Here is a 15107-nt window from a genome sequence, read left to right on the forward strand (position 1 = left end):
ATCTTAAAAAAATGTCTATCATTATTCAGAGATATATAATGCTATTTACAGAGATTTTCACCGTTATGTTCCTGCAAAAGTAAATAAACAAATAAATGAGTAAATAAAAAAAGATAAAATGTCCATCTGCCTACTTCAAATTTCACACATGAATTAAGCACAATGGATGATGTTGAAAACAGTAAATACCGAAGATTTTTTGTTGTTTTGTTTTTAAGGGTTTTACGGCGCTTGCAACACATTTAGGTAATATCAGCGCCAGTAAAAAGGGTGACAATTGGAGAGTAAAAACATTCTAGATGTACAATTAAAAGAACAAGGAAAAAGTAAGACAAAGGGGAACGGTACCAATAGGGAACAGATGTAGATTCCAAGAGCACACTATCAGTGTACTTAGTTTGAGATCACCTAAAAGTCTAACCCAGACACCAGCACAAGATCCCACTAATTGTTTTTGTTTGTTTTTAAGGGTTTTACGGCGTTTGCAACACATTTAGGTTATATCAGCGCCAGTAAAAAGGAAGAAAAGTGGATAGCCAAAAGTTCTAGAATTACAATTAAAGCACCCAAGAAAAAGTAAGACAAAGGGGAACTGATAACAAATAGGGATCAGATGTAGATTCCAAGAGCATACCACCAATGTACTTAGTTTGAAATCACCTACAAGTCTCATCCAGACACAAGCACAAAATCCAACATAGAGGAACACACTCAGATGCTTACATTATACATTCAAAATAAAAATAATAATACACAACAAAGAGATGATTTACAAGGAAAAAAATATCATCTCCCAAAACAATAACTATGCATTTGACTGTTTCCCTCCCAGCTAGGATTCCGGCCAGTGCCAGGACAAAACCAAGTAATCTCATTCCGAGACAAAGACAGAAAGCATGTTGGTAAACAGATACAGGGGGATAGAAGACACAGTATGTACCTCCCTGCCCGCTATGGGAGGTCAGGATCCCCACCCAGGATCCCACTAAGAGGAATACACTCAAATGTTAACAAATCATATGTTAAAAATGAAAAATAACAGTACAATAAAGAGAGATGATTTACAAGGAAATGAATATCATCTCCAAAAACTATAACTATACATTCAATTCTTTCCCTCCCAGCCAAGGACTCGGCGGGGGTCAGGATAAAACCTAGTAATATAATTCCAAGACAAAGACTTGTTGGAAAACAGATACAGGGGGGGATAGAAGACACAGCGAGTACCTCTCTGCCCACTATGGGAGGTCAGGTACCCCACGCAGAAATACCTAAGACTTATGAGGGTGAGTCAAAAAGTAATGGGACAAATGTCCTACTCGGTTCGTGTCTTTTTCATGTGACGTCATATTTGGCTCAATTGAACTTACGCGTTCACTATTTAAACCAAAAGTTGAATATTTTTCACATTGAACAAATATATCAATTTCATTATATTGACAAAAACTTATAGAAATCTAGAGACAAAATGTCCAGATCTTGATGATTACCCACTAAGCAAACAAATATACTGGATGTTTCAAAGCCCATTATTAAAAATGAGTGAAAGTGTTAAAAAAAATCTTTCACGAAGCCCTTCAATTCAAAAGAAAAAAAAAAAAGAAAGAAAGAAAGAAAACCACCATAAATAACAAATAAATAAACAATTTTTAAAAATGGTAACGGGATATTTTTAAAAATCATAATTATCTCTTTTTTTATTTTAATTTGGTTGTAACTACAGACTTGCAAATTTCACCTGGAAATCAGTATCAGCAATGGAACTTGGGCTGGCTGAGATATACAAGTTCTAGTTGCATCTCTGTCACCTCTCTCTTGTTATAATGGGAAAACAAATCAAATACCCTTGAATAAATAGTTATATGCTTTGTTGGGGTTTTTATTTATTTTTTATTAGTTTGTTTTTTTTTAACTTTAGAGAGTTTTACACGCTTGCCAAAAGCTTTTAGGTCATTTCAGTGTCGGTAAAAAGAGAAAAGAGAGCAAAGTCTCAAGATTTGGATCTAGACAGAAGTTGTTTTTTGGGGGGGGTTTTTGGGTGTTTTTGTGGAAAAAGTAATGTAAGGTGACTAGTGGCAATAGACACCAAGAGTTATCATTTTGTGAGTCTAGTCTGAGACTGCCTAATCTAATTAGTCCCAAATAGAGAGTGATAAATAATCCCCATAATGATTAAACCTTTTACAGCAAATATACAACTAATCACTGTGTCACATAAATATTTATCAACGATATCATTGAATCAAACATGCAGAGTATTTTATTTGGGGGGGGGGGGGGGATACAATACAAATGGAAATCAATCACAGAATCTATTCAAGAGCTTCCTTGGGCTCTAAAACATTGAAACATTGCATCGTGCAATTTTCATAATCAAAGTAAATCATAGCTAAAGAGATCTGTTTCATTTTCTTAAATCACAAAATTTTTAAAGAGCAAAGCCAAAGTTTTCCTTTTTCATCAGCATCTTATTTGTTTGTCGAGATCCAGCTATTTCAAACATATTATTCACAAGCACAATCAGAATTGTTTCATATTCTTTATTCCTCATCTACGTTTGTTGTGTTCTCTATAATACTTATCCCATTTACTTTTTCTGTATTTGTTTTTTTTTAATTTCTTTTCATTCTTTATTTTAATTTTTAGTTTATTTTCGGACCAAGATCACTACACTTGAAATATACACTAGCCCTTTTTCTTTCCATAGAAAAAAAGTGAAAAAAGACGCTATACTTCCGCTTCATACCTTATTTTTCACCAAGTTGTTTTTGTTAATAAAAGAAACAAACAATTCACAAAAAATCTGTAAAAAGTAATAACCAAAATGAATACAACAGCTTTAAAAAAAAAAGAACAAAATACCAAACACAGAACGTTTCGGGCTCAAAATCCTTCTTCAGCCAACAAGATTGATAACTAATTATTTCATAGTCCTCTCTAAAAACAGAAATATTTAGTCGATCTGGTTTTTTAGTAATGTATTTATGTTTTTATTGTCTTTTTGGTTTTGACTGAAGAAAGGTTTTGAGCCTGAAACATTCCGTGTTTGGTATTTTTTTCTTCTTTTTTTTTTAAGCTGTTATATATTCATTTTTGTTTATTACTTTTTACAGTCCGCAGCTTCTAGCAGCTTAGTATCTTTTTGACATAAATTCTCAGCTCTTTTGAAATGGAAGAAAAACATTTTACATTGAAAAATAAATGAAAAAAAATATTAACACACAGGAATGCCATTAGCTGTGAAGGACACAAAGCATTCAACTCCAGGCAAGTAAATGATTTTTGTCTTTCTTGTGACTTTAAATAATATGACACCTCCTTAATGGCACACTACAACATTTGAAAACTTTAATATAAACACAAGTCAGCAATAACAAAGTATCGTAATATGTGAATAAAGGCAAGCAGATGCATTATTTACCTTACAAGCCTTAATCAGTGATCTCTGTCTAATCTGGCTATTTCCGACTATCTCTTTTATTACTCATTATCTAAAGCAATGAATAGAAATTATGGCAACATAAACATACCTAATGATAATATATAAATAGAGTCAATCGACCGGTCGCGGCCACAAACACGGTTTATGTCACTCTATTCTGGATAAAGCGCAATCTATTAGGCTTACTGGATTTCCTGGTTGCACTCTAGACTTCATGCATGTAAACATTTGGGTAGCACTGATATAGCACAATTGCATTGGTGGTTTGAGTTATAGTAAACTAACTGATAGTTCCGGTGGCGCTCAATGGCGACGCTTGGTTTTTCATTGCTCTGTTGTTCATCAGTAAAAGTTTGTATTCTTGTGTTATTATCTGCCATCGTTTTTGTATATGGACTTATTATTTGTAATTGGAATACAGGTATGACTATATTTAAATATTTCTATTTGTGGTACCTATTTCAATAATGTGTAGAGCATGAAAAGTTACAACGAGTGAACAATGTTGTTGTGTTCGAAATAAAAACAATATGGCGACCGTCGTCTACACAAAAAACGAATTGCTTGATATTGGACAAACAACAATCAAAACAAATGATCGAAAAGGTTTTATTGTTTCAATCAAGAAAAGAAAAAGAGGAAAACGTGGAGGCGTCAAGCAAAGAATTCGAAGAACTGGTAAAGTACCACTACCTATGATTATACTTTCAAACGTTCGATCTATCAGAAACAAAGCGGACAATATTAGCGCGTTGTGTAAATTTGATCCTGATTATGAAAACTCAAGCATACTGTGTTTTACAGAGTCATGGCTTTCAGACTTAGATACAGATAAAAGTGTAGAATTGGAAAATTTCATAATACATAGGCGTGACAGAGATAGCTCAATGACAGGAAAACAAAAAGGTGGTGGTATTTGTGTGTATGTCAACAAAAACTGGTGCAAAAGCTGTCGAACTACACGTTCATTATGTGAAAAGGACATCGAGCTCATTTCCCTCTCTCTTAGACCCCACTATTTACCTCGGGAATTCCCACTTATTTATGTCATTGCTGTGTACGTCCCTCCTGATGCGAATGCTAACACAGCTTTACGGGTAATTGAGGAGGAATCATTTAATTTTTTAAGAAAACATCCTGATGCCCCCGTAATAATTCTTGGTGATTTCAATCACTGCCCTCCTATAAATTCTTTTTATCAACACGTCTCTGTTCCTACCAGACGAGATAAAACCCTGGATCTGTGCTATACAAATATTAAAAATTCATACAGAAACGTTCAAAAAGTAAAAATAGGAAATTCAGATCACAATAGTGTGTTGTTGATTCCAACCTACAAAACTAAATTAAGACAACATAAAGCGATTGTGAAAGAAACTCGTCTTTGGTCAACAGAAAATATAAACAAACTCCAAGGTTGTTTTGACTGCACAATATGGGATGAACTCATGTCTGATAACATGTCACTGGACGAATGGGTTGATGTTGTCACGTCTTATATTCATTTCTGTTGTGATTTGTGTGTGGACACTAAAAGGATTAAAATATTTAACAACAACAAACCTTGGGTCAACAAACGAGTTAAGTTATTTATAAATATGAAGAAAATCGCTCATATGAGTGGGGACAAAAACAAGCAGCACGAGGCAGAAAAACAATTAAAGAGGGTAATTTATGAAGAAAAACGTAAATATAAAGATAAAATGGAAACAAACCTTAAAAATTCAAATGCATCGCAGGCGTGGAGGATGATTAAAGAAATGGGTGGCGTTAACAACAAAAAGACAGATTTTAACAATGACACACATATGAATATCGAGGAATTAAATAAGTTTTACTGTCGATTCGACACCATTGACAACGTACTTTCAAAAATTAATATCATAACAAAAAATACGTCTCCTCCGCCAGAAATCGAAGAAGAGGCGGTCATCAATGTTCTTAAATTATGTAAAAAGAAAAAAGCACCAGGTCCAGATGGACTTAGTGGGGAACTCATTTCAAACTGTAACAACCAACTAGCTGTCCCTTTCTTGCCTATTTTCCAACGTTCAATAGATGAACAGAAAATCCCAATTATATGGAAAACATCGACTATAATTCCAGTACCCAAAAAGAATCCACCAACTCAGCTGAATGATTATAGACCTGTTGCTTTAACATCAATTATTATGAAATGTCTGGAAAAAATTCTGAAAAGAGAGCTGTTGCAATTTATATATGACCAACACATACTTGATCCATATCAGTTTGCCTACCAACAAAATCTTAGTGTGGAAGACGCACTCCTCACAGTGATGCATTCAATATCAAATCACTTGGATGTTTCACCCGCCAACTACTGCCGAATCCTATACGTCGATTTTTCGTCTGCCTTTAATGCCATGAAAACCAACATATTAATCAGTAAACTGCATGCTCTAAACCTTCCCCATTACCTCATCAACTGGTATAACAACTTTCTCATCGATCGCCCCCAACATGTCAGAGTAGGCTCAAATATATCATCAGTAAAAACTCTTTCAAACGGATGCCCACAAGGGTGTGTAAGCTCACCTCTACTTTACATCCTCTATACAAACGATTGTGTGGCTAGCTTTGATAACTGCCAACTCATCAAGTATGCTGATGACACCGCAATACTCGGCCTGCTCAATGATTCCGTCTCCGAATTTAAATACACTGAGCAAGTTAGTAAATTCAGCAAATGGTGTGCCGATAACTGTCTAGAGCTCAATGTAACAAAAACAAAGGAACAACTGTTTGATCACAGAAAAATAGGAAAAAGAGCAAGACAAATAACAAAAATTAACAATCAGGCGGTTGAAACTGTTGAAACGTTTAAATACCTTGGTGTAATTATAGATAACAGTCTAAGATTTGAATCGCACACCAACAATGTCATCAAAAAATGTAACCAGCGCTTGTATATACTCAGAAAATTAAGGTCTTTCAATGTGAACAGAAAGACCATGATACAAATCTACAAGTCATTAATATTGAGTATCGTTTCGTTTGGCATCACAACGTGGTATGGAAGCTGTGGAACAAAAGAAAAATCCAAACTACATAGAACCCTCAGAGAGGCTTCAAAAATAATTAACACAGACCTTAGAAGCCTTGACACAACTTATATTAATGCAGTTGAGAAGAAATCTTTTAACATTATCAACGAAAAGAGGCATCCGCTGAACGAAAAATTCCAACTTCTGCGCTCCGGAAGACGGTATCTAGAAGCAAAATGTCGGACAAATCGACATAAGACAACCTTCATTCCAACCGCCATAAAATTAATTAACAAATCTTCTGTGGAAAAATGAGACAACCAATGAAAATAACGAGAAGCAGTGTCGTGAATCATCATCATCGACATTGCCGCCGTCGTTATCATCATCATCATCATCATCATCATCATCATCATCATCATCATCATCATCATTATCGTAGTCATCATCATCATCATCATCATCATCATCATCATCATCATCATCATCATCATCATCACAATTATTGCCATCTTCTTCTTAATATAAGACACTATATTTATAATATGGTTATCTGCTGTCCCAGCAAATATATCGTATCGTTCTATCTGTCTGTGTGTGTGTCTGTGTGTATGTATGTATGTATGTATGTATGTATGTATGTATGTATGTATGTATGTATGTATGTATGTATGTATGTATGTATGTATGTATGTATGAATGTAGGCATGCATATACGATGATAGGCTGGTTTGTATGTATGTCTGCATGTATGTATGTATGTATGTATGTATATGTGTTTGTATGTACGCTCATTTCTTTTGTATACATGTGTAGAAACAATGTGCAAGCGTGTATGTTCGTGTATGGCTGTGTCTGTATTTGTAAAGGTGTTGATGTTCATACCATGAACCAAACTGAGCATTGTTTACCTCACATGAATTGCCTTTAATTTGGACAATAAAGATTATTATTATTATTATTATTATTATTATAGTTCACCATTTGGGTTTTCAATGTAAAAGACACCCCAAAAAAATGAATGATCTATGATGAATGATTTGATAATTCACTTGAGAACAGGAAGCCTTTTAGTATTGTCAACATTGCATCAGCATGTTGCCATTTACTTCACACTAAAAAAAAACTGACCATTAAGAGTAAAAGGAGAACTTTTGAGACCTTTGCAATTTGCATGAATAATATCTTTTCAGTAAAAGAAATATGGAAATAATTTTTCTTTCAAAACATACAACTGGAAATCAAAAGTAAAAGTAAGCCTAGCACAACAGTGGAACAATCAAGTACTTTCATTTTCAGAATACCATAAACCACCAACAATAATGGAAAATGCATTATTGCACAATTTTTAATATGGAAGATTAATTTAACATACTGAAATAACTGTTCAACAACACTACATATAAAGACCGGGCAAAGATTCCCGTACTTGAATAGTACATCACTATCTGTAATCAAAGCTGAATAATGAATATTATTGAGCAGAAATTCAATGGTTCCCTCACAATCACAGAAAGGACAGCGCTCATTTTGGTTCATAAATGCAAGTGTCAATAACAAAAATAACTAAAGGCCCATGCAAAATTTTCACTAAGACCAAAGTCTACAGCATAGTTCAATTCCAGTCATTTCTAAATCTAAAAAAAAGAATTCATACACCTTTTCAATCACATACAGGGGGTGAAAGTTGAGGCCAATTTATTTCCCTGAAAATCACTGACGTAAAAGTTGAGGTCAATCAGTTCCTTTGAACATCTCCTAGGTAAATTTCAAATCAGCGATTCAGTATCAATTTCCCAGTGATTCAAAGCATGGCAATTTTGTGACAAAGTTTATTTCTTACTTTCTCTCATCCGATCCCCACTGACATGGAAAAGTTAAGGGTTACACCTTAGTTTTAATGATATATTCGAGAAAGTGTCTTAACATCTCTGCAATAGTGAAATAACGCATCTAAATTTGATCCCAATTAAACCCGTAGCATTCAGTACCGCATCTCACTTTGCAATAAAATCGTCATCTTTGATTGGAAGGAAATAAAACATGTATTTTTACTAATGTGACACCTTCAATACAACCTGGACAGACAGAAAGCATTTCTAAAAATAAAATTGCCTCTAACTTTTGTGAGCAGCAGTACAAAAAAAAAAAAAGTAAAAGTTCATTCTTTTATAGTGATAACAGTAAATTGACTTAAGTTACCCATTAATGTTTTTACCATTCGTAATCACCAATCAACATAGGACGATGAGTCCATATATGTCTAATTAATTGAATGACTATATGATAAAATGGAACGACCTCTTTAAAATGGGCCCATTTACTAAACCATTCATTTTCAGATCCAACATACATAATATTATTATAATACACTATAAATCCTAATACATTCATTTCATGGCCAAAATAAATGAGTCTGGATTCTCTAGATATTCTTTCCACAAGTTGGAGAATCGAGCCATAGTTGCCCCATCGATGACTCTGTGGTCTGCTGACCAGCTCACATTCATTATATGAGATTTAACCACATTGCCTGACTCATCAAAAACAGGAACCGGCTGCAATTAAACAATAAAAAGAAAAAAAAAATTTAAAAACAATTTTTTAAAATTAATCAATTAGACTGCTCCATACAGTCCTGAAATCAAGAGATGTTAAAATGTATGCTATCTTATGACTGAAGTTTTCTCTATCTATGGTATTTTGTTTATCTGTTTGTTTAAACAATTTACTATAACTAACTCAATTTTGAAATAAAAATATTTGCTTACTCTTTATCAAATTACGGGTTTGGCTTCCATCATGTACTTATTCGCAAAAACAAAACAAACAAAAAATATTTTAACCAACAACATAATAAGAGTATGACTCACCCTTATTTTCCCCAAAGCTCCAATAGCCACTGTGGGAGGCATGATCACAGGTCTAGCATAGGTACCTCCAATCTGGAAAATAGAAATAGAAGTGAATAAGAATGAATTAGACTGAGAATAAATAAATCACAACTAACTAATCCTGAATAACAAGATAAAAGTAACTCATGGTCGAGCTAATATCACTTTCAAAAAGAAATAATTGAAAATTCAAAAACATTTGCAAATGCAAAGATTACAAATTTAATCCCTACGGTGAAAACAATATATTTCTTTCTTAATCATATAGTAAATGAGAGAACATTCAAATGTTTCAGCACTAAAAACTTTTTTTTTCCAACGCATCCTAAAAATCTGAAAATGTGCGTGTAAATAAAGTTGTTACGGATGGTGTACGTGAAGCCAGTAAGAAATCATATAAAATTCTTTTAACATTTAAGATTTTACATTTAATAATTTTTTATAAAATAGTGTTATTTTGTGCAACAATCTTTATAACTTAAAAAGCATAATAAAATTGATAACAACAACATTTAATGATTACATAGTACTATTCTTTTCTTTGAAAAGGACAGTTTATCGAATTTTTACAATGTAAACTGTTCTAATATTGATGGAAAATGAAGAATGTTTCAGGCTCAGGCCCCTCTCCCCCTTAATAAAAAAATATATTTAGGCAGCTAAAGGATTGCAGGGGTTTCCTTGGTTTTAATGGAACATATAAAAAAATACTCCTTGATTAATTGACAATTATGCTGCATGTCATTAAAAAGAGCTGAGATTTTTTATGACTTCAGAAATGTGTTTTTACTACTATGAATAATACAACTACTCAAGCTTAACTACATGGGTTTCTAAACTGTCAATCAGAGACCAGTGATAAGTAATTTTCAAACTGATTCTATTTTCAAATTATAAACATTTTTCTGGTGCTGATAAAATATTTGTAGTAGGCAGAGAATGACTAAGTTTCCTATTATATCAACGCAAAACGCCACATATCAGTACTTACAGCTCCAATGTTTGAAAGTGTAAATGTGGTGTTTGACAGATCTTCAGTTCCTAGTTTCCCCGCCAATCCTAGTGACTGTAGTCTGTTCAGCTCTGAGGCCACATCTAGAATGGAGAGGTTCTGGACGTTCTTAATGCTTGGAACCAGAAGCCCTTCTGGGGTGTCCATGGCAACACCAATATTGTGAGATGCCTGACAAAAGAAAAAAAAAAGAAAAATATCTATGACCATTTCAAATTGATCACAATAAAAGAATCTTTTTTTATACATTAACCTTTTAAAAATTCATATTCAGGATGGTATATTTTCATCAGATGATTTCTTGTCTTCTTATTAACTCTTATGGTCATTCCACTGCCACTCAAGAGTCAAGAGTTTATTGCTATAAATAAAATAAATATGATTGCCCTTACGTGAATTGCTCCATATTTCTGGTCTGCCATGTTTTAAGACATAATCAGCCTTTAGTTCATGATTCATAGACAAAATACCAGGTTCCATAGCAAAAAGTGTAAAGCTATATTCATGAAATTATATGTAAGATAAACACAGCCTGATACAAAAGGTTAAGCCCAGGCCTGTAAATGCTCATTTTTCAAAACCTCTGAAAATTTTCAATCACTATGCTCATAACAATTAGTATGTAATACATACTCTACTGATTATAGACATGATGTACAATTGCTTGGAGACAACATTGAACACTTTTAGTAAGTAAACAAGACAGAGAGAGAAAAAACGTAATTACAATATGATGATCATATGACAAACATAAGGTGACGAGTGACACCAGATGGAAAGTGCGGTGATAATTTTTTTTGACTAGATTCAACAATGGTCCCAGCCACTCTCTTTGAACGTTCTGTGTCTGGAGGCACTCATAAGACTTGATGAGTACATTTGGTGCAGCATTTCGAGTCAAATAGGATTTGCCTCGACTACCGTAATTCAACCGTCATTTGCAAATCTAGCAATAATAAAGCTCTGGGATTGATCAGATGGAATCAGACAAAATTATCCCTCTTCCAACCAGTACCACTTATGTCTAAATCTGGTTTTAACAGATGTGTCAATTGCCTTGATATTTGCACTATGATTGACGTAAGACTCAGACATTTTTTAAAATCTTGATAGGTAATCCGTAACAAAATAACTGACGAAAACAATTTCAACTTAACATATGGTCTATCTAGGACAGGGAAACAGTAACGTTAACAACACCATAGTAGTAAAAAAAAATCATCAAGGTGGCTCCGTGAAAAAATAAATCGAGATGGCTTGGCAGAAAAAAATACAAACATCAAGGCGTTTCATGGAGAGAAATAAACTATTGAGGACCTGCTTCATACATTGAGTAAATACATTATTCGCAATTCAGTTTTTCAGAGTTTTGATCTGAAATTTGGTCTCCGCTCCAAATAACAAAGATAAGTAGCAAGCTGCAAGCCGTATTTCAAATCCATAACCTGAGATCTCAGATGACAAAAGTAGAGTGCGATTCTTATCAGTAAAACTCATTGCAGAAATTACTCATTTTCAGACTTTCCCAGATAGTCTAAAATTAAACTGACACGATCGTGGATTACGATCTATGACTATTTTTAGGCTTTGGAGTTTCCATGAAAGACAATAATAAACAGTCTCAATGATGACAGTTAAAAGATTGAAAACTGATAATTGTTATAAGTCTGAAGTCAGCCTGTGGGCTGAAAATTTACAGGCCTGTAAGCCTGTCAAAAATAAGTTTAACATTATACAACAATCATGGTACTCACCTTATATATTATGTTTTCACATTTACTGTCCAGGCTTGAGTTCAGAATTGGAAATTCAAAAAGAGCCAATGAAGCAGCCTGGGATTAAAAAGTAGATGATGTATCAATCCATGTTGTATCTTTTATACCCATGTTTGGTTGTATGATCGGATTTTAATTACCCTTTAATGTTCAGGACCATGAGTAAAGGATGCAGTAGATGATTTGATTGGAAATTTTTTAAACTATGGTTATACATTACATGATGACTGAAAGACAGAACATGGTTCGGGCAATGTTCAGAGTTTACAAAGTTTTTGATTTGAACAAAATTACATAATTCAACTTCAAACTAAAGTTATGAAAATAGAATCTGAATGAGACCCAAAAAGTAAATTCTTTTATCCCTCTTCAACAAAATGTCTAATTCATATAATAGATGCAGAATCCTTGAGCCCATTCTCTCTTTCTGATAAACCTTCAAAGGATACTACATATAACAAATCCCTGGTATTTTTTTAGCAAGCTGCTAAGTTTGTTGGGCATTAAAATAATGTTCTACTATCAGGTACCAGTGTATCGCTTGCAGCAAAAATCTTCTCTTCTTAATTATCGTCATCATCATCATCAAGATCGTCATAACTTTTCATCATCCTTGTCACTAAAATAACTGCATAAATTTGTTTGTGTTTAGAGATTTAATGGCAATTGCAACACACAACGGTCATTTAAGTGCCAGGAAATGTAAGACATTTAGATAAAAGGGGAAATAGAAGTAGATAATAGAAGAAATGTACCTCTGTATCTAGACCGAGACAGAAATCATCACCTCAACTGGATCTTTGCCGAAAGTGAAAATATATTTGTACAATTACTAACAAAATCTAATCCAATAATGCCTAACACATACCAGATATGACTACACAAACCTTACTTTTATGAATATAGGCATATATGTAAGTTGTATGCCTCTGCTCTGAGCAATATCCTTCAATTTTCTTCTTATTTCGATAAGACAGTTGAGATTCACGTCATCATAGTAACCAAAGTGTGGAATTTTGAGGGCCTCATTCATGATATTGACCATAGTCTTGTTGATCCCTTTGAGTGGCACTGTTCTATCCTCCCCTACTGGTGCCTGTATTTGAGGTGGTCGTTGCGTCGGTGGTCGGGATGACTTGGTAATGGTAGTTGGAGGTGCATGGGTAGTCGAGGGGATGGGCGGGGAGTGAGCTTTGGATGAGCTACTTGTTACCACACTTGATCCTACTGTATATTTTGTAATTGAAAAGAGAGAGAGAAAATGGGGGTTCAAATACAGTTTGTAGTAGACTCATGAACTGAAGATGCACCAAAAAGCTGTTGTATAATGTAATGAAGCGAAGACAAAGTAATTTCATTACCACAATTCATTAAATTAGAAAAAAATATCACCAAGACAATATTTTGCACATAAAGTGATAAATATATCATCAGATACCTATGAGTTTGGAATATTTATGTTTCAGTGTTTCAAATTAATTCCCTATCACTATCATTGTTTTTAGTCATACAAAACCGACAACTGACATTGCCCACTATAACCACTGACACTTTGAGAAAATACTCAAGTTAAAATTTTGGTACAAGTCTTTTCGTTTCTGGGTCATTTGTCAAAAGTCCAATCTGGAAAACTGGCACAAAGCAATTACTGATTCCATTAGAACATTTAGTAAATACATTTTGACACAGCCTCCAATAAAGTTGAGCAGAGATGCCAACTTAAAATTTGGCTCACAAGAATTTCAGACACCACCCAGAGGAATTTCAATGCAGAAAGAGGAATTTTCGCATACAAGAAAAGGGATTTGGGTGATATTTGGCATTGTGTTTACACATCATATGGTTCTCAATAGATAACAAATTAGAATTAGATATGTAAACAAAATGCCGAATATCATCCCAAAGTCAGTATACAATTTCAAATAAAGCAAAGATCCAAAACCTAATGGTGGTGGTTGTAGTAGTTTTGGTAGTGATAATGATTTGGTTGTGGTGGTTACTGTGGTAATAGTAATGATGTTGATGTAGTGCAAGTTGTAGTAGTGTATGTTGTGATGATGTGTTGGTTTGTTTGTTATGTTTTTAAGGGTTTTACAGCACTTGCAACAGACTTAGGTTAGATCAGCGCCAGTAAAAAGGTAGGAAATTGGATAGTAAAAACATTCTAGACGTACAATTAAAAGAACTTGAGGAAAAGGTAAGACAAAGGGGAATTAGTTCAAATAGGGAACAGATGTAGATCTCAAGAGCACACTATCAGTGTACTTCAGCTTGAGATCACCGTAAAGTCTCACCATCACAAGATCCCACAAAGAGGAATAAGCTCAGATATTTACAAATCATATGCTAAAAGAAAAAAATAATAATAATACAGGCCTGTAAATGGTTGGTGAAAAAATTGTCGGAACTTTTTGAACACGGGAAAATAGACACAACAGGACAAAAATATGGACACAACACAGATATGACACGTCAATTGACTAGTCAAATCATGTCACTTTCCCCTACTTATTTATAACAAGGTCCTTATTTTATGGTATCAAAAAAAAAAATCCCAATTATTTGAGGTCCCAGGCCTGAATTAGTTGTAAAATGAAAGGAAGACAACAATTCCTACCCTTTTGAAGGATGTGTATCTAGACGTCTAGTGCTCGACACGGGAAGCTGCGCATCTTCACTCCTGTTTGTGTTAAATGTTTACGCTGATTCTTTCGTTTATTTGGATTAATTCTTATAGAAGAAGAAGAAGAAGAAGAAGAAGAAGAAGAAGAAGAAGAAGAAGAAGAAGAAGAAGAAGAAGAAGAAGAAGAAGAAGAAGAAGAAGAAGAAGAAGAAGAAGAAGAAGAAGAAGAAGAAGAAGAAGAAGAAGAGGAGGAGGTGGTGCGGTGGTGTGAGAGCTTTCGAAGAAGAATATATATTTCGAAGAAAAATAATTATTTCGCATTATTTTTTTTTCGTCTCACATTGGGACGGAACCAA

General features: G+C 33.9%; 1 protein-coding gene across 1 annotated transcript in view; it reads right to left on the bottom strand.

Annotated features, from left to right (window-relative positions):
- Nucleotides 1-2271: 2271 nt before the first annotated feature.
- The window catches only part of LOC144970420 (lipoamide acyltransferase component of branched-chain alpha-keto acid dehydrogenase complex, mitochondrial-like), a 14798-nt gene continuing 1962 nt past the window's right edge, over nt 2272-15107 (bottom strand). The window contains exons 3-7 of the mRNA XM_078910082.1: nt 13021-13355; nt 12108-12185; nt 10333-10524; nt 9321-9392; nt 2272-9005 (exon numbers count right to left, since the gene is read on the bottom strand). Of these exons, the coding sequence (XP_078766208.1) occupies nt 8838-9005; nt 9321-9392; nt 10333-10524; nt 12108-12185; nt 13021-13355 (845 nt within the window). The 3' untranslated portion in view covers nt 2272-8837. The remainder of the gene's footprint in view (nt 9006-9320; nt 9393-10332; nt 10525-12107; nt 12186-13020; nt 13356-15107) is intronic.

This window comes from Berghia stephanieae, chromosome 1 (assembly GCF_034508935.2).
Source record: "Berghia stephanieae isolate SIO BIC M18660-M18661 chromosome 1, UCSD_Bste_1.3, whole genome shotgun sequence".
Taxonomy (NCBI): Eukaryota; Metazoa; Mollusca; class Gastropoda; order Nudibranchia; family Aeolidiidae; genus Berghia; species Berghia stephanieae.